Source organism: Pezoporus wallicus, unplaced genomic scaffold (assembly GCF_028554395.1).
Source record: "Pezoporus wallicus isolate ANWC-B61680 ecotype Strahan unplaced genomic scaffold, APGP_CSIRO_Pwel_v1 contig_6598, whole genome shotgun sequence".
Classification (NCBI taxonomy): domain Eukaryota; kingdom Metazoa; phylum Chordata; class Aves; order Psittaciformes; family Psittacidae; genus Pezoporus; species Pezoporus wallicus.
The window spans coordinates 83,525-104,676 of NW_026637213.1; the positions used below are offsets into that span (position 1 = coordinate 83,525).

The 21,152-nt window shown below is 50.0% G+C and overlaps 1 protein-coding gene and 1 long non-coding RNA gene across 2 annotated transcripts; one reads left to right on the forward strand and one right to left on the reverse strand.

Annotated features, from left to right (window-relative positions):
• The first annotated feature begins 10,392 nt into the window (after positions 1-10,392).
• Positions 10,393-19,960, forward strand: MLF2 (myeloid leukemia factor 2). Its single transcript, XM_057404114.1, has 9 exons — positions 10,393-10,468; positions 13,323-13,396; positions 15,330-15,456; positions 15,910-15,945; positions 17,438-17,491; positions 17,904-18,029; positions 18,360-18,519; positions 18,608-18,848; positions 19,375-19,960. The coding sequence occupies exons 1-8, from the start codon at positions 10,445-10,447 to the stop codon at positions 18,784-18,786; spliced, it is 780 nt and encodes a 259-aa protein (XP_057260097.1). The 5' UTR covers positions 10,393-10,444; the 3' UTR covers positions 18,787-18,848; positions 19,375-19,960.
• On the reverse strand, positions 10,481-12,028 carry LOC130596472 (uncharacterized). The gene is made up of 2 exons (XR_008971528.1): positions 11,528-12,028; positions 10,481-10,759 (listed from the first exon to the last, which is right to left on the reverse strand). It is a non-coding gene; the product is annotated as an uncharacterized LOC130596472 (long non-coding RNA).
• Positions 19,961-21,152: the final 1,192 nt, after the last annotated feature.

Genomic DNA, 21,152 nt, shown 5'->3' on the forward strand with positions numbered 1-21,152 from the left:
ACCTTAATGATGCCATTGTGACATGATTGATCTCACTGTAGAAGAAGAATGACACAAAGCATCTGCAGGCTCTGATGCAAATGAAGGTCACAGGCAGGCTTGAGACAAAGTGCAGTACAAAACCCTGCAGCCTCAACTTCCGGAAATCCTTGCAACTTCTTGCTGTGATCGCCTTGTCAGCTAAAACACCATCAGATACAGCATGGATCTTTGCAGATCTAAGGAACTGGACTAACAATCAGGTGCTGCCTCACTTCCTTCCGGATAACCCGCTGGATAGAACCAGAGGTACTGGTGCTGCATCCACATAGAAAGCAGAGACGGAGTTACCTCTCCACAACTTCTCATTGGCAATATTCACTACTCATAGTCAGGCACTGCTGCAGTGCTGGGGAAGAAGTGTGAAAACTGTCATCAGCCTCTGCAGAGATCGTACCATCCATCAATAGTCCACCTTCTGTACTGAACAATAAAAGGTGACTAGTCAGCAGGAAACCTGGGGGAATCCTGAGCACTCGCTGCAATGTGAAAGTATCTTGAGGAGAGACTAGAATCCATCATTTCTTCAAAGGGAGCAATAGCAGGAATACAAGATTGCAAAAGCTCAGCTAAAGGCACACTGGGCATTGATCAGTGCTGAAGGCAAGCAGCAGCAGAAGGGGTGTTGCAAGGCAATCCCAGGCTGCAGCTGCCTGCTTTTGGAGAGCTGTTCACAGGGGGAAGGCACCCTAACTGCCGAGGGGGCTGTGCGGGGCAGGATGAGGCCACAGTGACTGCAGCTGCAGCAGAGAGAGGGCATGGGTGCAACGACTGCACTGCAAAATCCCCCAGCACACGGCTCCAGCTGGAGATGGAGATGGCCCAGGGCCTGTTTGAACCGGGCTCATCCATGCTGGAGAAGCACCCATATCCGCTCCGACACTGAGCTAATTTACAGCCCCTAACTGAAATGGGTGCAGACGCAGCAAAGGCTCCACCAGCAAATGGGTGCTGGGTGAGCAGTGCGCCCGTATCTTGCAGTGCAGGGAGATCACACCAGGCAGGCATACAGCCCCTGAGACATTTTCACATGGGAAGGGCCTTGGCAGCAGCAATGCCATTTTGCATCACATCTACGTGTCCCTCTGCACCCTGGGGAATAGTGCAGTCAGACAACAGCTGACACTTTGCCCCTCTGAGACAAGCAACTCTTTGCACTTCTAGTATCTGATCTGTTGCTGCAGGCGGACAAGCAGAAAGCCACTGATACTCAGACAAAAGGTGGTATTATTTACAGCTCCTGGTCTTGGCTGCTCATTTGTATGATTGCCAGAGTGAGTTTTAAAAGGCAAAATGCTAACAGAAGATTTAAAGGTCTGCAGAGATAAAAATACAAATGGTTGACCCTTCTCTCCCAGGCAGCTGGTAGGACAAAGACCTGAAGCACTCGCCTCTTAAAAAGCTTCCCTGTTGCTGCAACTGATGCTGCATGGCCCATGCCTGAAGCCAGGAGGGCTGGGAGGCCATAGGGCAGCATGCAGTGAGAGCTGCACTTGAGCATCTCCAGCAGCCACAGCTGGGGGTCTCTTTCCAAGCCTCTGGAACTGAGACCCGGTTGTGGTTTCAAGAGCTTTGTCCTGGACCTCTACCTTGTGCCTAGTCTTCAGCACACAAGCACTATTCCAACACCTCACACAGATCTTAGGCTAATTCAGGCTTCCCTTCCCTACCTGCTGCTGGTCAAGCCCCCTCCTCCTTTGGCAATCCAACTTCCTCCAATGTAACTGGAACGTAACCAAGCATGTATGGACACAACCAACCACGCAAGCAGTTTCAAATCTTTTTAAACACTTTTATTTACAGTGCTAGTTGAAAACAATATATATATTTATATCTATTATCCTCATGATGTCTGTGCCATAGAAAACGCTGTGGCTATATTGCCTTTAATTTACAAAAGATGGTCACAAGAAAATCTGAAGGGAAAAAAAAACCAAACCAACAACATGGAAATCAACGTTTGGTCCCCAATTGTTTCTCGTGATTTGTTTTAAAAAAGCTTCCAAATTAAAAAAGTACACAGTTCAGATGAAATTCATATATAAAAACAACATTTTTTTTTTCTGAAAAAACTCACGAGGGCCAGCTTGCTGTCATGTAAACTTGAAAAAAAAAGCTTAAAATAAATTGTTTCCATGTGTGGTTTAATAGAACCGTTATTTGCTTGTAATTTTTTCTCTCAGGGTTCAGTGGGAAAGTAGATGAAAGGTGGCTTAGGACTGGAAAACGCACCATGAGATCTGTGCCCACAGCCCCCTGCACTCAGGGAGGATCTGACAGCAGGTCTGGGGAACAGAAGCTGTCAAAAATCTGTCACTCTAGTGACAAAAAGAGGAGGGTGCATGGAGAGAGAAGCAGAGGAGCTTGCCACGCGAGGAGCTTGGCATTCAGGCCTGGCAAGGTTACTGCACCCCAGGAAACGATCAGATCCTTGCGGGAAGAGGATCACTTGTAAGTGGGGCACAGCGGAAGGAATGTGGGGGGCTGGAATGATTTCAGCTGGGGAATGCCAAGGGTGGGCTAGGTCTTTGGGTGAGAAGGAAACTGCTGTCTTCCCTGTTAGAGAGCGTTTCTAATCTTTCCTCATCTGAGATTGTGTGAAGCCAGAGGCTAACAGACAGTGCAAGCACAGGCTGGAATGGAAGAGGAGATGGACGGAACATAGGAGATGGGAGGGGAGGACTCAAGCTGAAGACCCATTTTCTGTTTTCTGTCTCTTTGGATCCACTTCATCCTATGGAGGACACAGAGGGACATAAAGGAGTTACCACTAAACATTCACCACACCAAGGCACATAATTTCTCCACAAAATTCTTACTGCTGTTCCTCCCTCCCCATGGAAATCCATTCCCCTTTAAAGCATCCTTGAGTGTCTGACACAACTGTTAGGCTGATGATCACTGTTAAGATGTGGACAGCTCCTTTTGGAGGGATAGCTGCCAAGTTACTTTCAGGATGCGTAAGAAGCCCAGGCTCACACCACTTCAGACAGGCCCTGAGATCTGCCATCACAAGTCCATCTTGTGGCCAGAAGCCCAGAAGTCACAGGTGACTCCTCCATCTCAAGCACCTTAGGTCTCAAACACTCAAGCACTGTGACCACTAGTGGAAGGCCCTGGATCCTACAAGGAGTCTACAGGGGTTTATTATCCTCTTGCCACATCAGATTTATTTACCCATCTGCTGCTGAAGCAATGAGACCCGACGCCAGGGGCACCTACAAGGATTTGGTCAGCACAGCAGGTGACCTCATTCTTTCTCACTTCCAATTCTCTCACACTATCACTCACCTCTTCCTCCTCTGCAGATCGTTTTTCTGCATGACCATCCTGCTCTTGCCCATTCTCGTCTCCTTCTGAGCACAAGCAAGAGAGGAAACCACAGGTTAACTGAAGTAGCATTTACAGGGATGCAATCTCAGTCAAGAGGGCCCAGTGAAGGAATTTTCCCTCCATGATCTTCCATTCTTCCAATACCAATTATTCCTACCTTCATCCTCATCACCACCTTCTTCTTCATCAACATCATCAGGATTCTCTTCCTCATCTTCTTCAGCTCCGTTTTCCTCATCCTGAATAAAATTAATTGGTCAGAGCAGAAACGGACATTGGGACGACATTACCACATGTTCTTTTCTGCAAGTGCAGCAGCAGTCTCTGCAGCTCCAGCCACTTCAGACTCCAGCTTCAGATGTGCATTGAGTGACCTCTGACACAATTATTCCCATCATCCTAGCTGAAACCCTCCTCCCAACCAGCCTTCTTTACAAAACCAATCCTTCCAGACCCTCCCCACCCATGTGAACCTCCTTGATTTCCACAAGCTTACATCCCAACAAGCTGCTGCCATCCTATCCCAACATTTAGAACATCTCTCTGGTTACAGGATAATGACTTAGCCTGTGCTCATAGTACACCCGCTTCCAGATCCCTTCTCACCTTCAATCTGTGCATTTCCTAACTGTTCCTCCTCCACCTTATTCATCTTACACTCCCCTTGCACTTTGAGATACTTCAGTGGGTGCAGGGCCACGTCTCCTGTGCCACCTTCTCCTAACTCCCATTTGCTCTTGTTTCCATTCTCTTCTTTGATCTTTTTTCCTTCTCACTGGGCCATACTGACTACGCTAAGTCCTTTAAGGCTCATTCTCCACAATTATCCTACAGCTTGCTCTTCATTCGCCCCTCTCCCTTACGAGCTCCCTTGGGCTGCCTTTCTTAATCTGCTGTATTCCCTTCCTATTCATTACCCACACTGAGCCAGGCTAACCACCTCTTATAAAGCTCCTCAATCTATCATAACGGCCTCACCTCTACTATCTCCTTCTTCTTGTCTTTGTGGACTGTTTTCTCGTCATGTTTTTCCTTCTTTTCTTTCATTTCCTATATGCGAGATGAAAACAAAACCCAAAACATTCCGGTGGTCCGCGGCAAGAAAATAAAGGGATACTTAAACAAAGAAGGTTTAGAAGGGGATGCAGAATAACGGTGAGAAAAAGATCTTCAATCTGCCCGCCCAGACAAAGAGGAAACCAGCACGAACGCGTCAGAGCTCCTTCCAGACCACACACATGCGGAAAAGTCCTGAAGAGTTTTAACGGCGTTTAAAAGAGCCTTGTCCATAGGACTGAGCCGTTTCCGGCTCCCTCCCCCTCAAACCCCGCGCTTTGTGTCCACACAACTTTCCGCCCACCTTGTGGCGGGGGGGTGGGGGGGGTGGAGAAAGTTAAACCGTTCGTGCCGTTAACCCGTCCGTGCTAACGGCTCTGACGCCTCCCGCTATGGCGGAACACCCGGCCCCCCCACTCCTGGCTCGGGTATCGAAGGGAAGAGGCCGGTGGGAAAGGTACGAGGAAATAGGCGGGTTCGGGAGAGAAGGCGGTCAGCGGCGGGAATGCAAAGTCCCAGCGGTGCGGCGGCGGTGGTGATGGTGGTGGTAGGCAGGCTCCTACCTCAGGGACCAAAGTACCAGGGTCTCCCGCGGTGCGGGGATACGCCGGGGAACGGGATTTATACAGCACCCGGTGACGACGAGGGAAGGAGGGACCTGGGGAGGGAGGGGAGAGGGACTGGAGGCGGAGGAGGAGGAGGGAGGGGAAAGGGGAGAGGGACGGGCCTCGCGGCGGGGAACGGGGCCGATAGAACAATGTGCGCTGGGCGCTTCTCAAGGGTCGGTGGCCGCCGGGCAGCGGGGATCACCGCAGACCCACGAAACGCGGCACCTCCCGGCCCATCGAGGCCAGTTGGGAGCGCAAAGCACCAAAGCCCCCCTCCGCACACTCCTCTTCCCGCCAAGCCGCGGCACCAGGGTAGCCGAGCACTCTGCCCGCCGCCGCTTCAGCGCGGCAGGGGAAGCTGCCCGCACAGGCTTGGCCGGAGGGAGCCGGGCTGGGCGAGGAGCGGTGTTGCAGAGCCGTGTGGGAGGGCAGCACTGGCGACGGCAGCGCTCACGCGTCCTCTTGCCTGGAATTTTCCACTCCACTTGCTCCCCCGCCCTCTCCCTCCCGCTGGAAGCGCTCCCGGCGGCGGGGCTCCTCCCTCCCGCCCAGCGGCCCGGCCCTCCGCTGAGCACCCATCGGGGGAAGGGGGGTGGGGGGGCGGGCGGGGGAGAGAGGTGGCAGCGGGGCTGCTTTTCCCGCGCTCGGAAAGAAAGGGGACGGGGCTTGGCGCGCGCGCGCAATTGGTGCGTGGGGAGGAAGGCTAGCGAGAGCGCCCCCAGTCCCCATATAAGGAGGGACTCATGGTTTTGGCGCCTGATTGGGTTATTCAAATGAGCCGTCTGCCTGGCAACAGGTTTCCTATTGGCTGCCAGGGGTACCCTCGTTGACGGCGGGGGGGGCCGCAGGGATGTTTGGTGCAGTGAGGGAGGGCGGGCTGCTGGCACGTGGGGCGGTGGGAGGGCGCGCGAGGGACCGTTGGTGTTCCCTAAGTCGCGGCGTGCTGCTGGGCACCCTTCGGGTCGGCTCCCGTTGTGTGGGCGCTGCAGCTGTCCCCCTCAGGGGAGCGGCCCTGGGCGGCTTGTGAGGAGAGCGACGTGTGTTGAGGCAACCGGGCAGCATGGGCCGTCGGAGTTGTGTGCATGGGGGCCGCTAGGTGTGCTGCGCCGCGGCGGCACGGGAGCTGTTAGGGCCGCGGCACCTCCCCGTCTGTGAGCCCCCTCCCGGCGCCGCAGCCGGTCCTCTGATGCTCTTCGGCCGAGCAGCAGTCGGTGTGCAACACTGACCCCTGCAGCCTGCCGCAGCGCCCTGCCCGCCCGCCTGCCTGCCTTGGAAGCTGGGCTCTCGTCGCCCACGGCCTGCTGGAAAGGATCACCGCACAGCGCCGTGTAAGCAAAGGTCCTCTCTGCTGAACGGCAGGTTGTGTCTTGCAGCTGCGGGGATTTGTTGCTAATAGATGTTCTTAGAGCTGCGCTTCAGACCATTGTTCATCAGCTTGAGCAGCCTGGGATGACTAAAATACCTTTCCCAGAAGATTTATATTGTCCCGCTCTTAGTCACAGGCACACACGCAAAATCTGCATGTTTTTGCAAGCCTATGTACAAAATCAGGCATGTACGCAACGTGGGTTAGTGGAAGGTGTCACTGCATGTGGCAAGGGGGTTTGAACTGGATGATCTTTAAGGTCCCTTCCAACCCAGACTATTCTATAATCACATATGGATGTACATTTGTACACAGCTATCCTCACAGGTATAATGCAAGGTATAATCCATCTGGTTGGAAAATAGGCAGAACCTCAGCCTCTGTGCAAAGTCAGGATTTAGAGCTAGTGCTCTGAGTTGGATCTAATGTGTGTCAGTTTTAGCATTTAATAGAAGAAGCAGTTGGTACTTGTGGAACCAGGAGGGCAGTAAGTACATATCTCCTGAAGGAAATCATGAAAGGCATTGGACAAGTTATAATCTGTGTGACGGGAAGGTAGGAGATCACCACCTTGTCATAGAATCATAGAATCAGCTAGGTTGGAAAAGACCTTTAAGATCATCAAGTCCAACCATTCCCCCATCTCGTCTCCTCTACAGCTACAGCTGCTTGTGATCTGACTCATATATGTTCTTAGCTACACACAATAGTAGTGTAGCCCTAAATACAATAATAGTGTATGCACAATAGTGTAGCTACACACAATAGGCATAGTGCCTGCCCCAAAGAAATTGTCATGTAACCCAGACATGCAGATCTAGACTAGTATCAGAATAATAAATCACCAAAATGCATGCATTAATTTCCTCCCCTTCCCCCCCCCCCCTTTTCATAAAGCCCCTCTGGCAGTCTTCTTGGATCTGACTGCTATCAGCATTCAGGCCCTGGTTTAGTACAAGTATTCCTCTTTAATCCCTCTCTTCTACAAGAAAAAAGTCTCAATTTCTGGAGCTACAGCCAAAAACCTGTGAAGTGGCCAGAAATTGTTCCTCTCTGCTTCTGCTTGTCAGGAGCTGTGTGCCTCTTGCTGTTCACCAATCTGGGGTTTTTGTCCTTTCCTCACACACTCAACTACTGAAAATGCAAAACTATACCAACAGGCATCCCTTGACGGAGACACCTTTGCATTAATGCACACACAGGCATTGACACAACATCCTGGAGAGGAGAAAGGGAGGATTGTGTTTGGTGATGTGGCTGTGCCCAAAGTTGCTGTTGGCACAGGTGGCACACCCACAGATGCAAACAGGCAAGCTCCTGCTGGTGGAAAGGGAGCAAAGGTGTTTCCAGCAGCCTGTGGGATGGAGCAGGGTCAGCTCTGCCATTTGCATGCTACCTGTGGCCCCAACACTTGCGGGGTGCAGTCTCACATTTCCCCTTCCATGCTCCCATCGTATTCTCTTGGCAATTTTTACCTCATCTGTTGCTTCTCAGCTTTTCCTCCTACCTGTATTCTTAGCAGCAGCCTTCCTTTGGCTCTCTCTCTGGCTTCTCTTTGTGACCTCCTTTATCCCATGTACAAAATTCATCTTGCTTCCTTCCTTTCATTTATCACATGTTCTATTTTACCCTGCACACCTGTATCAACCATAGTTTTCCTCTTAAATAAATGAAGTTCTTCTTCGTGTCTTGTGACATGCCCATTTCTTCATCCCAGCTCTTCTTGCTCTCAGATCCAGATGGTGAGATTTCCTTGGCTTCTAGTGTGCAGCTCCTTTGCGCATGCCCTGAGGGTATCCCTTAGCTGTCTCACCTAATTCTTCCCTGTGTCTTCTGCTCCTGCATCCAACTTGTGCCACTCTGCATTTCATCTGCTGGATGGATTTGAAGCTTTTCTTGCCTCCCCTCTCCCATCTGTGTTTTCCCTTTGTTGCACGTACAAGTATACTTCTCATGCAGCCTGCAGATGCGAGTCCCTTTGCAGTATGTTCAGTAATCTTGGCCTCAAGTTGCTTTGCCTACTCAGCAGAATTTATTCCATCCTTTTCAGGGTCTTTTGTCCTTAGACAAAATGAGGGAGGTGCAAGAGTTACATGATACATCATTGCTTGGAAAGCCTGTACGAGAGCATGAATGCAATTTCCTCTGTACAGTAAGTTAGAATTGTTGCGCTGTGCTCGGTGTTTCTGCAGGTGTGTGCAGCACATGTACCTATTTATAGAATCATAGAATAGTTAGGGTTGGAAAGGACCTTATGATCATCAAGTTCCAACCCCCCTGCCATGGGCAGGGACACCTCACACTAAACCATGTCACCCAAGGCCTTGTCCAACCTGGTCTTGAACACTGCCAAGGATGGAGCATTCACAACCTCCCTGGGCAACATATTCCAGTGCCTGACGCCCCTAACAGGAAAGAATTTCCTCTTTATATCCAATCTAAACTTCCCCTGTTTTAGGTTTTAACCCGTTACCCCTTCTCCTATCACTACAGTCTTTAATGAAGAGTCCCTCCCCAGCATCCCTATAGGCCCCCTAAATTTGTGTATGGTACTTCTCTCCTGAAGTGTATGTTAAGCTTACATGTGTGTGTCTTCATGCATGAGCATATGTTTGCACATGTGCCTGGGCTTTCATGTGTGCTATGTGTTTCTGCAGATGCAGGGTGCAGGCACCTGGAAGAAAATATTTATGCTTTTGGTTTTAGTATCTTGCTAGTCTTGTTACTGTGTTCTGTTGGGGGAACAGGGCCTTTTTGCTGTTGAAGGCTGAACTAAACGAGCCATTTTTCTGAGCAAAAGCAAATCACAGTACTGGCTACTTCAACAATTTTGTTTTGTGAACTAACTCACGAGTGTGGTTCCGAAACTCTTTCAAACTTCTGAACAACAAAAGAGCAGAAGGTTGTGTATTTGCATTAACTTTTCTTAGATTTACATAAATTCAGATATACACAGTATCTATCCTTTCATTTACAGTGAAGCTAGCAAAATCTCAGTGTGCAGAGGGAATGTGTTTGGATGCATTTATGTATTTATTACTGGATGCTGGAGAGGGACTCTTCATCAAGGACTGTAGAGATAGGACAAGGACGATGGGTTCAAACTGAAACAGGAGAAGTTCAGGTTAGATATAAGGAAGAAGTTCTTCCCTATGAGGGTGCTGTCGTGCTGGAACAGGTTGCTCAGAGAAGCTGTGGCTGCCCCATCCCTGGCAGTGTTCAAGGCCAGTCTGGACAGAGTCTTGGATGACAGGGCTTAGTGTGAGGTGTCCCTGCCCATGGCAGGGGGTTGGAACTGGATGATCTTAAGGTCCTTTCCAACCCAAACCATTCTATGATTCTATGATTCAATCCACACTGTTCACCTTTCTGTCCTGTCTCTGTTAAAAATCCAGGCAGATAATCAGTTTCGTTGTTCTTTCATGATGCTGTATCCTGAAATCAAGAGGAAATACCCAAGAATTCAACCACTGACCAACTTTGCCCTGGGAGATGGCTTCCTGAGAGACAACACATTGAAATAAGCACTGCAGCGGGCTGTGGTAGGTAACACAATGAGAGCAGGCAAGAAGAGTAGATGGGAGTGATGAGGGGTGACACCAGCCCCCAGAAGCCTGGGAAGGGGAGGGAGGTTTTCAGTCGTGATTTCTGTGAGCCTCTCTTTGCTAACACAGCACAGACGGAGGTCGTGGTTCTCACTCACAGTGTGGCAGATATGCTTAACATGAGCAGTACATTCTGAAAGCAACCGCTGCCGCACAGGACAAGCTGCAGGCACAGCACGCTGGCCCTGGCATCCCAGATGTGAACTGTCATGTGTGAGGCTCAGATCGGAGCTGTCCTTCACTCGGGTGCCCTTCAGCTGAGGTCAGAGTTAGTTGTTGGGTGGAGATTATGTAAGAGGCACAGATGAAGGGAACCAATGAGGAAATGGCTGTGGGTAGCTCTGACTTCTGATAATTAGGATTTCTTTGTCTTACAGGCGTCCACAGGGGCCCTGGAGCATTTGGATGCATTAAGAAGCTGTGTCTTCCTGGCCAAAATGATGGGTCCCTGGAAGCAGCAGGTAACAAAGCACGATTTTTCAGTGTGCTGTTTATTTACCTTCACCATGTGATACTTGGTTTGCTTTTGAAATGCTTCCGCTGTGGCTGCCCTTTGGCTGACTGAGGGCGAGGGGGATGCTGGGGGAGGCTGCCTGGCAGAAGCCAGTGGTAGGCGGGAGAAGGTGGAGTTGAGGGCAGCGGCGCCATTCATCTCTCTTCCATTTTGCCCTTCACTCGCCTCCTCCGGGATGCTGAGCTCCTTCTTACTCCCCTTCCCCCCATCCTCCACGGCTTCAGCACAACCTGAGCAGCTTGAAAGGGAACAGAGAGACGTAGTTAATGGCTTTTATTCATGATGAAAACAGAAGCAGCCTAAATAGAGAATGTGACAGGGGCAAGATGAGAGTTTTTGCTTTTCATTCACACACCACCCCCCCCCCCCGGCATGCTTTGTTATTCTCACCTAGCAAATGGCCAACCCCTCAGTGAACATTAGGCGTAATGTGGTGACTACTATAGAGAAATGTGCAAACAGCACAGTGGCACAGCTTCAGTGTTCCTCAGAACTGTGGGCTTGTCCCTGTTCCAGAGAAAGGTTGCACTTCCAACTCCTCCTTCCAGGCTTTCACCCAACATTTGCCACCAGCACAACTCTTTGAAAGTGAAGTGCCTTCACGATTTGCTGAACTGGTGACACTACTGTTAGCACAGTCTTTGGTGAGACAGGTTCATCAAGAGTAATGGCTGCAGAAACATTTAGTGAGACACACAGCCTCAGCCCGCAGTCTGATAAAGTCATCCCTTTGTGCCACAGGCCACTCACACAGGAGCAGCATGAGGGACAGAAAAAGGATCTTCAAAGCAGTACTTTTTCCACACTGTTCTATTCCTCCCCTAGCTCTCTGTTTGGAAGGCAGCAATGCCTGACTTGGTATTTGGAAAAAACTGAGGAAGTCCTGTCATCTCCAGGACATTCCAGGAGTGGAAGGATCACTGATACCTGGGTGACAGCAAGTCATTTTATCCCAGATCTGGGACACACCTTCCTCCCCCCCCTCCCCCAAAAAAAAGATGCTTACATTCTTGTTCAAGCAACTCTTTGCCTTTCTCTGAATGCTGCCACTCGAGGTCAGCTCCACACACTGTAAGCAAACACCAGGAGAGCCTCAGAGCAAAAGGAAAACACCCCAGCCGGGGAGGGCTTTCCAGACTGGAGGTCTCTGAAAGATGTTCCAGGTTGCAAAAGCAGTGCAGAGAGATTGAGGAAGAACTCTGTGTGACCTTCAGGGCTCACTTACCAGTTCTGACCTGGTGACAGGAGAGCTTGGCACCTCACCTATGGACAGTCTTCTCAAGGAGCACTGCCCAAGAGGTCTGAGGTGGCACAGCCCATGCCCTGCACATAGCATCTGTCTCACCCTCATGATCCTGCCCCACTGTGCCATCCACAGCTTCCATGTTGTGGATGTCAGTTGCAGCCTCTGAAGGATGCACTTACTAAATGCAGTGAGGGACATCTGAAGGGTCTTACGCATGCACATAGGCTTCCAGTGGGAGATCTTCCTGGACGCTAAGCAGTTCTGAGATCTGCTATAGTAAGAAGTCCCCTGTGTGTTCCACCACATGATATGTGCTACCAGGTCACGTTCCTCTGTCAGACTCCGAAATCCAAGGACGTGGCTTCTGCCACAACTCAGGAGTTTGATTTCTCAACCATGTTCCGCAGCCTCTGGCACGGGTTTAGCCTGGCCCCTGCACACATCAGGGCAGATTCAGCACTCAACCCCACTTAGGGAAGTGTGCCCTGGTCTCAAGAAGCCACAAGCCAGCCCACTCTCTTCCTTCCAATCCAGTGGAGCCGGTGGTAGCTGAAGGCAACCATCATTCCCCAGGACTGGTGACAGAGACTGTCAGCCCACTGGTGCATGGCGACTTCCTGAGCACACACTGAGTCCCTGTGCTTTGTCTGTGGCTCTGGCGGCTACTCGGGGGCAGTGACAACCCACTGCCAGTTTACCACAGCCACAATGCTGGCAGCACCGCCACGTCCTCTGTGGTGTCCCCCTGGCTCGTGAGCGTGGCAGAGGCACCCATGGCCCCGCTCCCTCTCGTTCCAGCCCTCCAAGCACTCTCCTCGCCCATTCGGCCGCCCTCCTCTTATCGAGGTGGGAGGTTGGCAAACACCCCCGGTGCCCGTCCACCACCGCCTTTGCTCGAGGAACAATAGCCCCTTGTCACTGGGGCATGTTTTCACTCGCTGCCAGCTGCAGCTCGCTCCCGGACCTACCAGGCACTGCGGGGCCGGCTGGCGCTACCGGCACCTCCCCGACGGTGAGGCGTGCTGAGGGAGCCGCCGCCCGGCCTGCGCCCGCTGAGCCCCGCAGGGCCAGGGCCGGGCCCGGAGCGGAGGGGCGGCGGACCGCGGGCCGCGCCGGGCGCTAGGGGGCGCTCTACAGAGCAGCCCTTCCGGCCCCATCCCCCTTCTCTCTCTGGTGATTGCGTCGCCGCCGGGCCTGTGGCGCATGCGTGCTGGGAGCCGGCTGGCCGGGCGGGGCGGCAGCGGCGAGTGCGGGCCCGGGCCGCGATGGGCGCGGAGGAGTGATCGGCCTGCGGGCGTCCTGCTGCCGCGGACGGGCTGTGCCCGCAGCTCGGCACCCACCGGCGCGCCCGCAGGCAGGGCACGGGGACGGGGCTGGGGGCGGGGCCTGGGCCCGGTGCCGGGAGGGTCGCGGCCTACGGCGCGGCGGGAGTAGCTCTGCCATCACCTGCCCGGCCCGGGGGGAAGAGGAGGCGTTGCGCGGGAGGGCCGGCTCCGGTGCTCCTCCCATCCCCGCCCTCCACCTCGGTTGTGTTCACCCTCTCTCCCCTCCGCAGAGGCCGCCTCCGATCGAGGGAAGCATGTTCAGGCTGATGAGGGATGGCGAGCCGGAGGACCCCATGTTTGCCATGTGAGTCGAACTGGGCACCCGCTGGGGTGGGGGGAAGGAGGCTGCGGCCCCGGGGTGTTGGGGTTGGGGGATGGGGGTGCAGGTGTGCTACCCTCCCGTCCGAGAGGTGGGCACAGGGCCTTCCGGGCGGCTGGAATGCCGCAGCGCAGCAGCTGTGGGATGGCTGCAGGGAAACAAACACGCATGACCCCTGCGAAAGGGGCAGCGCAGGGAGTAACCTGGTTCGTCTTGGTCTGGTTTCTGTAATACTAGAGCATGGTCTGGGAGGAAGGCGTGATTAAATAAAGTAGGCCAAAAGGCACTGCAACTGTCTGAGGGAGAGAGGGCTGGAATACCTGATCCTCTTCTTAGTGGAAGGATTATTGTGCTTTCTTACGCCAAGTAGGATTTCAGTTCAGATAGATAATAAAATCTGCTGTTCCATCCAGTGTTTGTTGCTGTTCTGCTCCGTCATTAATGGATCTGGAGAAGAACGCTAAAGCAGTTGTCAAGTTGTAAGGAACTAAGTTAAGAGAAGACAGCCAGCAGTTTGAAATACGAGGCTTCAAATCTAATGAAGGTCCCAAGAACTCTTCCTGGGATTCCTTTTACTGGCTGTTTTTGTTGCTGTCCACAGTCCAGAAATTGGATGCTATTGATAAATTTTGGCAGTGAAACTAAGTTGGCAGTCTTTGCCAAAGCGGATAAGGAATAGGCTGTAACACAGTAAGAATTTGATTATGTTAAGCATTGCACTACTAGAAATGTAGTGGAACTAATATATGTAGAAAAACAAAGTCTGAGTTTTGCTTGTAAAATTGGTAATAAGCAAGAATTTTATCAGCTGTAAGCACGTTAGCAGGAAAGGAAACCTTGATGCCCCAGTTAGTCACAGAATGACTGTGTATTCTCATTGATGTGGCAGGAATGAGTCTGACTTTTATTATGGAAAGCATTTCCAGTACAGGCAGAAAAGTAATGGTTTGTAGTAGGCACTTTTGTGATCTCAGGAGTATTCTATGCTGCTGAGGTTACTTGCACTCAAGAGGGATGAGTGCAGGCTGTAAGATCCACATGGAAATGCTATGGTATTTCCCAAACTGTGGCCACTGTATTCTGTGACCATTTGTCCTTATTCTCCTTTTTCTCTCCTTGACCTTCCAGCATGTCAATACAGCCTTCAAAGTGAAGGCCGCAAAGGAAACAAAACCAGTTAGGGACCCCAGTTATTTTTCCCATTCCCTCTCAAATCTGCAAAACCTGTACATGGTCTCAATGTCTTGCCAGGTATACACATAACATTGTAGGAAAATAGCAGGTAAAGGTTACCTGGGACAGAAGGAGGTTACACAGTGTCAGGCCATACAGCCCCTTCTCGAGGTTTCAGTCTTGTACTTGAGCATGTTTGTTTGCATGTATGTGGAAGGGTAAGAGGGCAGTATCTAGGGTCACATACTCTCTGGTCCAGTCAGTGTAGTTGTCTCTTTGCAACCAAGAGGGTCTTTGTGCACCTCCCTGCAAAATGAAGAACTGCAGGGTTTGGTTGCGTGACAAATCTGTTAATGTAAAGGGGTTTGATGGCACAAGAGGAAATTCATGTGAAACGATGGTGGTACGTGCAGGTCTGAGAAGTGACTTTCATTTGTTAGAGCGATGAGGTTCTGGAATGGCCTCGGCCGTACTTGGCCCTGAAGTGTTAGTGGGAGCAAAACACCAAACTACTCTGAACAGACATTAGTTAGTGCCCAAGAGGGATTCTGTGGTGCAGTATCTTCTATTTCAAGAAATAAATGGGATCCAGAAGTCCCTTCCAGCACTAAGGATCACCATAAGCAACACTGAGTTCCTGGGGTTCTGGATCGTCAGCTTGGAAAGGAATGTACACTTCCATAATGTGGGGCTTTGTCTTCTGTCATCCCTTCCTCACCATTGTTCTCTCCACCTCTCTGAAAAGGGACCCTTTTGCCATCCACCGGCAGCACATGAACCGCATGCTCTCGGGAAGCTTCGGCTTTGGCCCACTCCTTGGCATCACTGATGGCACCACCCCTGGGGCTCGCCAGCCTGGTCGGAGGATGCAGGTAAAAGAAGTGCTGAGCACAGGACAGGATTTGTTAAACTGCCTTGTTACCTTCTATCTTTCACCCTTACTGGGTTGGGCGCACCCCTTGCCTTTGTATGGATGGTGGGCACAGAACTGATCTCTCTAAAACTGTGGTGCTCTTCTTTTTTTTACTCCACGTTTAATGTATTAAACACAGGTGCATTCTAGATTGAACGGGAGGAGGGGAAGAAGTTGTTTCTCCGGGACATAAATATCTTTTACTTATATTATTTTAGGAGCCTTCTGTCTCGTTTGTTAGAGATGGTACGGTTTGAACTGCTGTGAGTCTGTGGGGCACTTCCTTGATCTGTTCGTTGGACATGATCATTTCTAGTTGTGTTTCTGAGAAGGATGAGGGTGTTCTGAGGAAAATCTGTTGTTTGGCTGTTTCAAAGTCATTCTCTGTTCTGTTTTTCTGTTGTCCTGGCAGGCAGGAGCTGTTTCACCCTTTGGGATGCTCGGCATGGTAAGTTCTCTGTTTTTTTGGGTCACATTAGAGGCTTTCCAAATTAGTGGTTCCATACTGAGATTCATCAGTGCTGTGTGCAGCTGGTGCTAAAATGTACCCATCTGTGAGCAAGACTGTCCAAACTGGTAGTGAGGGTGGGAAGGTGTGAATAGACCAGAATGAGCTCTAGATTTATAGTAAACAGAATACAGAAGAGGGTATTGAACCGGAGGCAGCTGGTCTCACGTGGATCTCTCTGATTGAGTTGCTGTGTGACTTCAGGCCTTTCTCTTGTTTCCCCTCTAATGTTTTAATCTAGTCCATGAGCTGGTTTAGAGAAGAGATTCTAACGCTATTTGTTTCAGGAGACTGTATTTGCACGTTGACCAGAAAAGAGCCCTAAAGCTGTTAATCGCGCAATATTTCATAGGGATTGGGACAGTTAATATCTGAGAAGAGCAGATAGTCTCTTAATAACCTCCTATGTCTAAAAAGAAGCTCTGGATCTGTTTGGAGGTAATGAAGGAACTGTGATGACATGAGGAAGAGACTTGGCCATCAGTAGGCAGAGGCGAGCGTTGAACCTCCTTTGTCAGTGATGGCAGAAGAGGAAGCCTACAGAATACTTCAGGTGAACAGGACTGGAATGAGAATGGCTGTGTGTCTTTGAGGACACCGTGCTTGGGGCACACTGATCTCCGTCATCTACTGAAATAATACAGTGGAAATAGGTTATTCCAGATCCAGCAACTTCAGCTGCCTCGCTCTGCAGGATTGCTTCAGTGAAAGAGGCTGAGCGTCCTGGCATTATTGTAGCTCAGGAAAGGATTAATAAGGATACAAACAGATAGACTTCAAAGGGTAATAGCATTGCATGTGAGTGCTGCTCTGCTGAAAAAGAGAACAAGAGGCTACTGGAGGAAACAAAAAAATCAGCAAGTTGAAAGTAACGTAGTAATTTTGTTTACATATTGCACAAGTAACCTGTGAGACCTGCTGGCCCAGTAGATTGCTGCAGCCTTTAGGTTTACAAGATTAAAAAGTTAGGTGTTTGTAGGGAAAAGGAGAAAACTTGTTACTATGTTAAGAAAAAGTACAACCAGTGGAAACTTCCTTGTGGTTTAGGAGTTGAGGGTGATGAGGTGAAAACATCATTGGGGATGACTGTCCTATGGTTAAGGTTGCTGTTAGTACACATCCTGAGATTTCTGCTCTTAGCTTTGTGGAGTGCCTGGACTCTGCATAAGGAGTCAGGCTTGAACTAAGTGAACAACCCGTGCTGTATCCAGAGATCTGGAGAGCCAGAACACTTGGACAATGCAACCTGAGGGAACAGCAACAGAAAAAAAAATGTTTTTTTTTTCTTCACTACTGAAAGAAAGGGAAAAGAATAAGGTTTTCCTACTTAGGCAGCAGTTTCTTGTCCCTTGCACATAGTTTGTTGTTCTTTCCTCCTGTATAATTCCAAAGTGACTTCATATGTTTTTGTGTGCTCTTCTTCTTTCAACAGGCAGGTGGCTTTATAGATATGTTTGGGATGATGAACGACATGATTGGAAACATGGTAAGAACCCTCCATAAATAAGTTTGTATTGGGAGGAGTACTGAGAATGCTCCTGTCATCCCCTTTAATGTCTCCCATCTTCCTGTGCTGCTTTGGTATGGGCTGTGCTCAAGCTGCCAAGGTGGCAGAGGCTCTAAGCCTTCTGTTGTGACCGGGATTCGGTGGTAGGGAGGTTGTTCCTGAGGTGTACCCTCTGAGTGCAGAGAGATGGCTGAGGAAGGAAGTGTGGGGGTAGACTCTTTTAGTAAGAAACGAGTTAATTTCAAGGTAGATGTGTTCTCCAGAAAGTTGGACCCGTGGGATTTATATTCCTCCTATTGTAATTTCTTCCTACTTTGTTGTATAGGGAGAGAATTAATTGCCATCTCCCCTCTCATTCCTTCGTTATACCATTCCCTATTTCTTTTTTCAGGAGCATATGACAAGTGGTGCTAACTGCCAGACATTCACCTCCTCAACTGTCATCTCGTATTCCAATTTGGGTGATGGGCCCAAGGTCTACCAAGAGACCTCTGAGATGCGTTCAGCACCTGGCGGGGTAAGGAGGAGGCACGAGGCTGCTGGGTTTGCTGTGGGTGGGTAGTCTTCATTTGGTGGCTCAGTGCTGGCCACCCACAGCACTTCTGCTGTGCAGTCAGTCGCAGTTGAGGAATGCGTTGTGACTCACTGAACCATGCTGAGGGCCACTGGGAGGGAATGGGAAGTGCTGGTAGGGGAAATCCATTTTCCCTTCTTCATGATGTTGTGTCTGACATCCTGAGAGAAGTGGCAGTGCAACGTGACTGAAATAATGCCAGCAAGAATCAGTGACGTGTGGGGCTGGGAGAATGAATTAAAAGGGTGATGCTATCCGGGAATCTGCCCTCAGATCCGTGAGACCAGACGGACTGTAAGGGACTCGGACAGCGGCTTGGAACAGATGTCGATTGGACACCACATCAGAGAGCGGGCACACATCATGCAGCGGTCCCGGAATCATCGCACGGGTGACCAGGAGGAGAGGCAGGACTACATCAACATGGACGAAAGTGAGTACTGCCTGTGTGCTCCCCCCAGCAAGCCCAGGTACCGCTTCCCCACCACGTCCTCACCTGAGCTCCACCTTTCCTTACATAGGTGATGCAGCTGCATTTGACGATGAGTGGAGGCGGGAGACATCCCGCTTCCGGGCGCAGCGGGGGCTGGATTACCGGCGGCACGAAGGCGGCAGCGGCCGTCGGGCTGAAGGGACCCGTCTTGCAATCCAGGGCCCTGAGGATTCTCCCTCCAGACAGTCCCGTCGGTATGACTGGTGAACCCAGAGCAGACCTTGTGGGGGGTGCAGTGTGGCCACCCCCAGATCTACCTACACGCTCTTGTAAGTCTTCACAGGTTTTTATCCTCTTCTGCTGCGTGGTTGCTTCTCAGCCATGTGATTATTTATGTTCATGGCACCAGTCTTCGAAATGTCGGTTGGAAATGGGTTTTCCCACTTAATCTAGAGAGCAGTGGAACATGTGAATTTTGAGAAATGACTGTGTTGAATGGGATGGTGGATGCTGTTTAAGTTACTTTGTCATCAGCAAGAAAATGTGGTGTCGTCCTTAACTGGTGATTGAAATGGTATGAAATGATGTAGGATTGCAATCTGTAGAGTGTTTATTCTGCCACTCTATAGAACTTAGAGACCATTTGCTGCCAATCAGGTTTGAAATAGAAGTGCCAGTGTCTGCTCTCCTGTGGTTTGAATAGGGTTCACTAGGATGTGATCAAGTGCTTGAAAAGGGACTCTCTTGGTGTCTAGACATCAGTTTTAAACATGTCTTTATATTCTGTGATGATATTTTATGCTGCTTTCTAATCACCACTTAACTCTTCTCATGCTCTGTTTCCCTTCCTCCCAGGTACAGACAGTGAAACTCTGAAGCCCCTTCAAAGCACCACTCGGACCCTATTCAAATTTAGTATTAACCTCTCTCCCACTTAAAGATTTGAAACAAAGCAACTAATCTTCTGCATAGCTCTTCTTTGCCCCATTTGGGTGCTGCAGTGGGGCGTGGGGAATGTTACCAGTGTGCAAAGAATGCATTCATTGCCCGTTGCCCTTCTGCTCTCCCTCATTTCTGTTCTTTCTGCCAGTAGTGGTGGGCATGAGGAGCTGCCACCTTTCCTCTTCCATCCTTTCCACTCTTCTGTGCTGGGTTGGGCTGGTTCTGAAGTTTGTGTTTAGTCCCCTGTGAAAGAGATAGGAGGGAATTCTGCTAGAACCCCGTGTCAGTCCCCTCACAGGGACAGAGGCTTCGATTCCTCTCCTGCTCCTTTGTGCAGCTCTGGAGAAACGGAAGGATGTGTGCATTAGAGAAGGGAGGAGCAGAACAGAAGCTGGATCAGCCTGTGGCCCCCGATGCCTCTTCAGTCAGCTCCCCCACTTTTTTAATTTGTGAAACTTGTAACTAGATGTTTACTGAATAAAGAAACAAATGTAAAGAATTGTTTGGGTCAGTCTTTACCTTCAGCCAACCTAACGGAGCCTGCTGTGGGATTGAGTAACCTCTTTCATATCCTTGGGACATAACTGAGAAGAAACTTGGTGGTTAATTCTAAGGCTTAATTTTCTTAGAGAAAATAGCCTTATAGCCTTCCCCTAGAGTTACAAAGTGAGATAATGCTCAAGGTGGAAATTGAAGACCCAAGGATCCACTGTTGGCAAAAATACCCTTTAACAGCTGTAGTTGTGCTTGCAATCCAAGGAGATTGGTTGGTCTTTCTTGCTGCCTGGCCATCTGTGCAGCCCAGAATTGGGCCGCTGGGGTTTTTCTATGGCCAGGGAATATTTCTGTTATTTTCTCCTTATTTCTCTGCAGCTGAGGCTGACATTGTTAGGAATGACCTTTTCTTAACTTCAATATTAGCTGAAGTGGGAGGCATTAAGAATACAGGACTAGAGGACATCGCCTGGATTCTTGGGCTGGTTTCCTGCTCCACCACACACCCCTATGGAAACCTTTCTATCAGTTCGTTTGGAACAGAAGGCAGGGTGGGTGGCTTACACTTGGAAGCGCTGTGCTGGAATCTTGCCATATATCCCCATGTTGTACGTATGGGCACTAACAGAGGGACAGAGGACTTGCCCTGGAAAAGGGATGCAGAAACAAGCACCTGAAAGAGCAGAGTTTCCATGTGTTTCACCCTTCAAGGAAGGACAGGACAGAGCTGTAGCTGATGGAGCTTCACTGACAAAAGGAGGGCTTGGGGAAGGTTTAGTGGCAAGCAAGTCATCTTGGGGTTGCCAGACTGAAACATTTTGAAATATAAGTGGATGTATTGTATGGATCAGTCTTTATAATGGTTTTGATCTCACTTTCTCAAAACTGGTCCTGTCCAGCAGTTGTAATATTTGCTGATTAAAACATGGATTGGGCTAACAAAGGCACTAGAGCAACCTAAAGTGAAGAGTAGCATGGGCACAAGGTAACTTCCTGAGCCACACAAGGCTATGTGCTGATTTCAAATAAATAAAGGATTATTAAAACAACCAAAGAGCCAATATAAATTATAGCTCACTGATAGAATTCAAGTAATGGGGGGGGGGGTGGGGAAGGGACCCCAGAATATGAAATTATTTCTAGTAGGATGCTGTTGTGAAACTAATGCTCATTAGTAACTTGACTAATGACCTGAA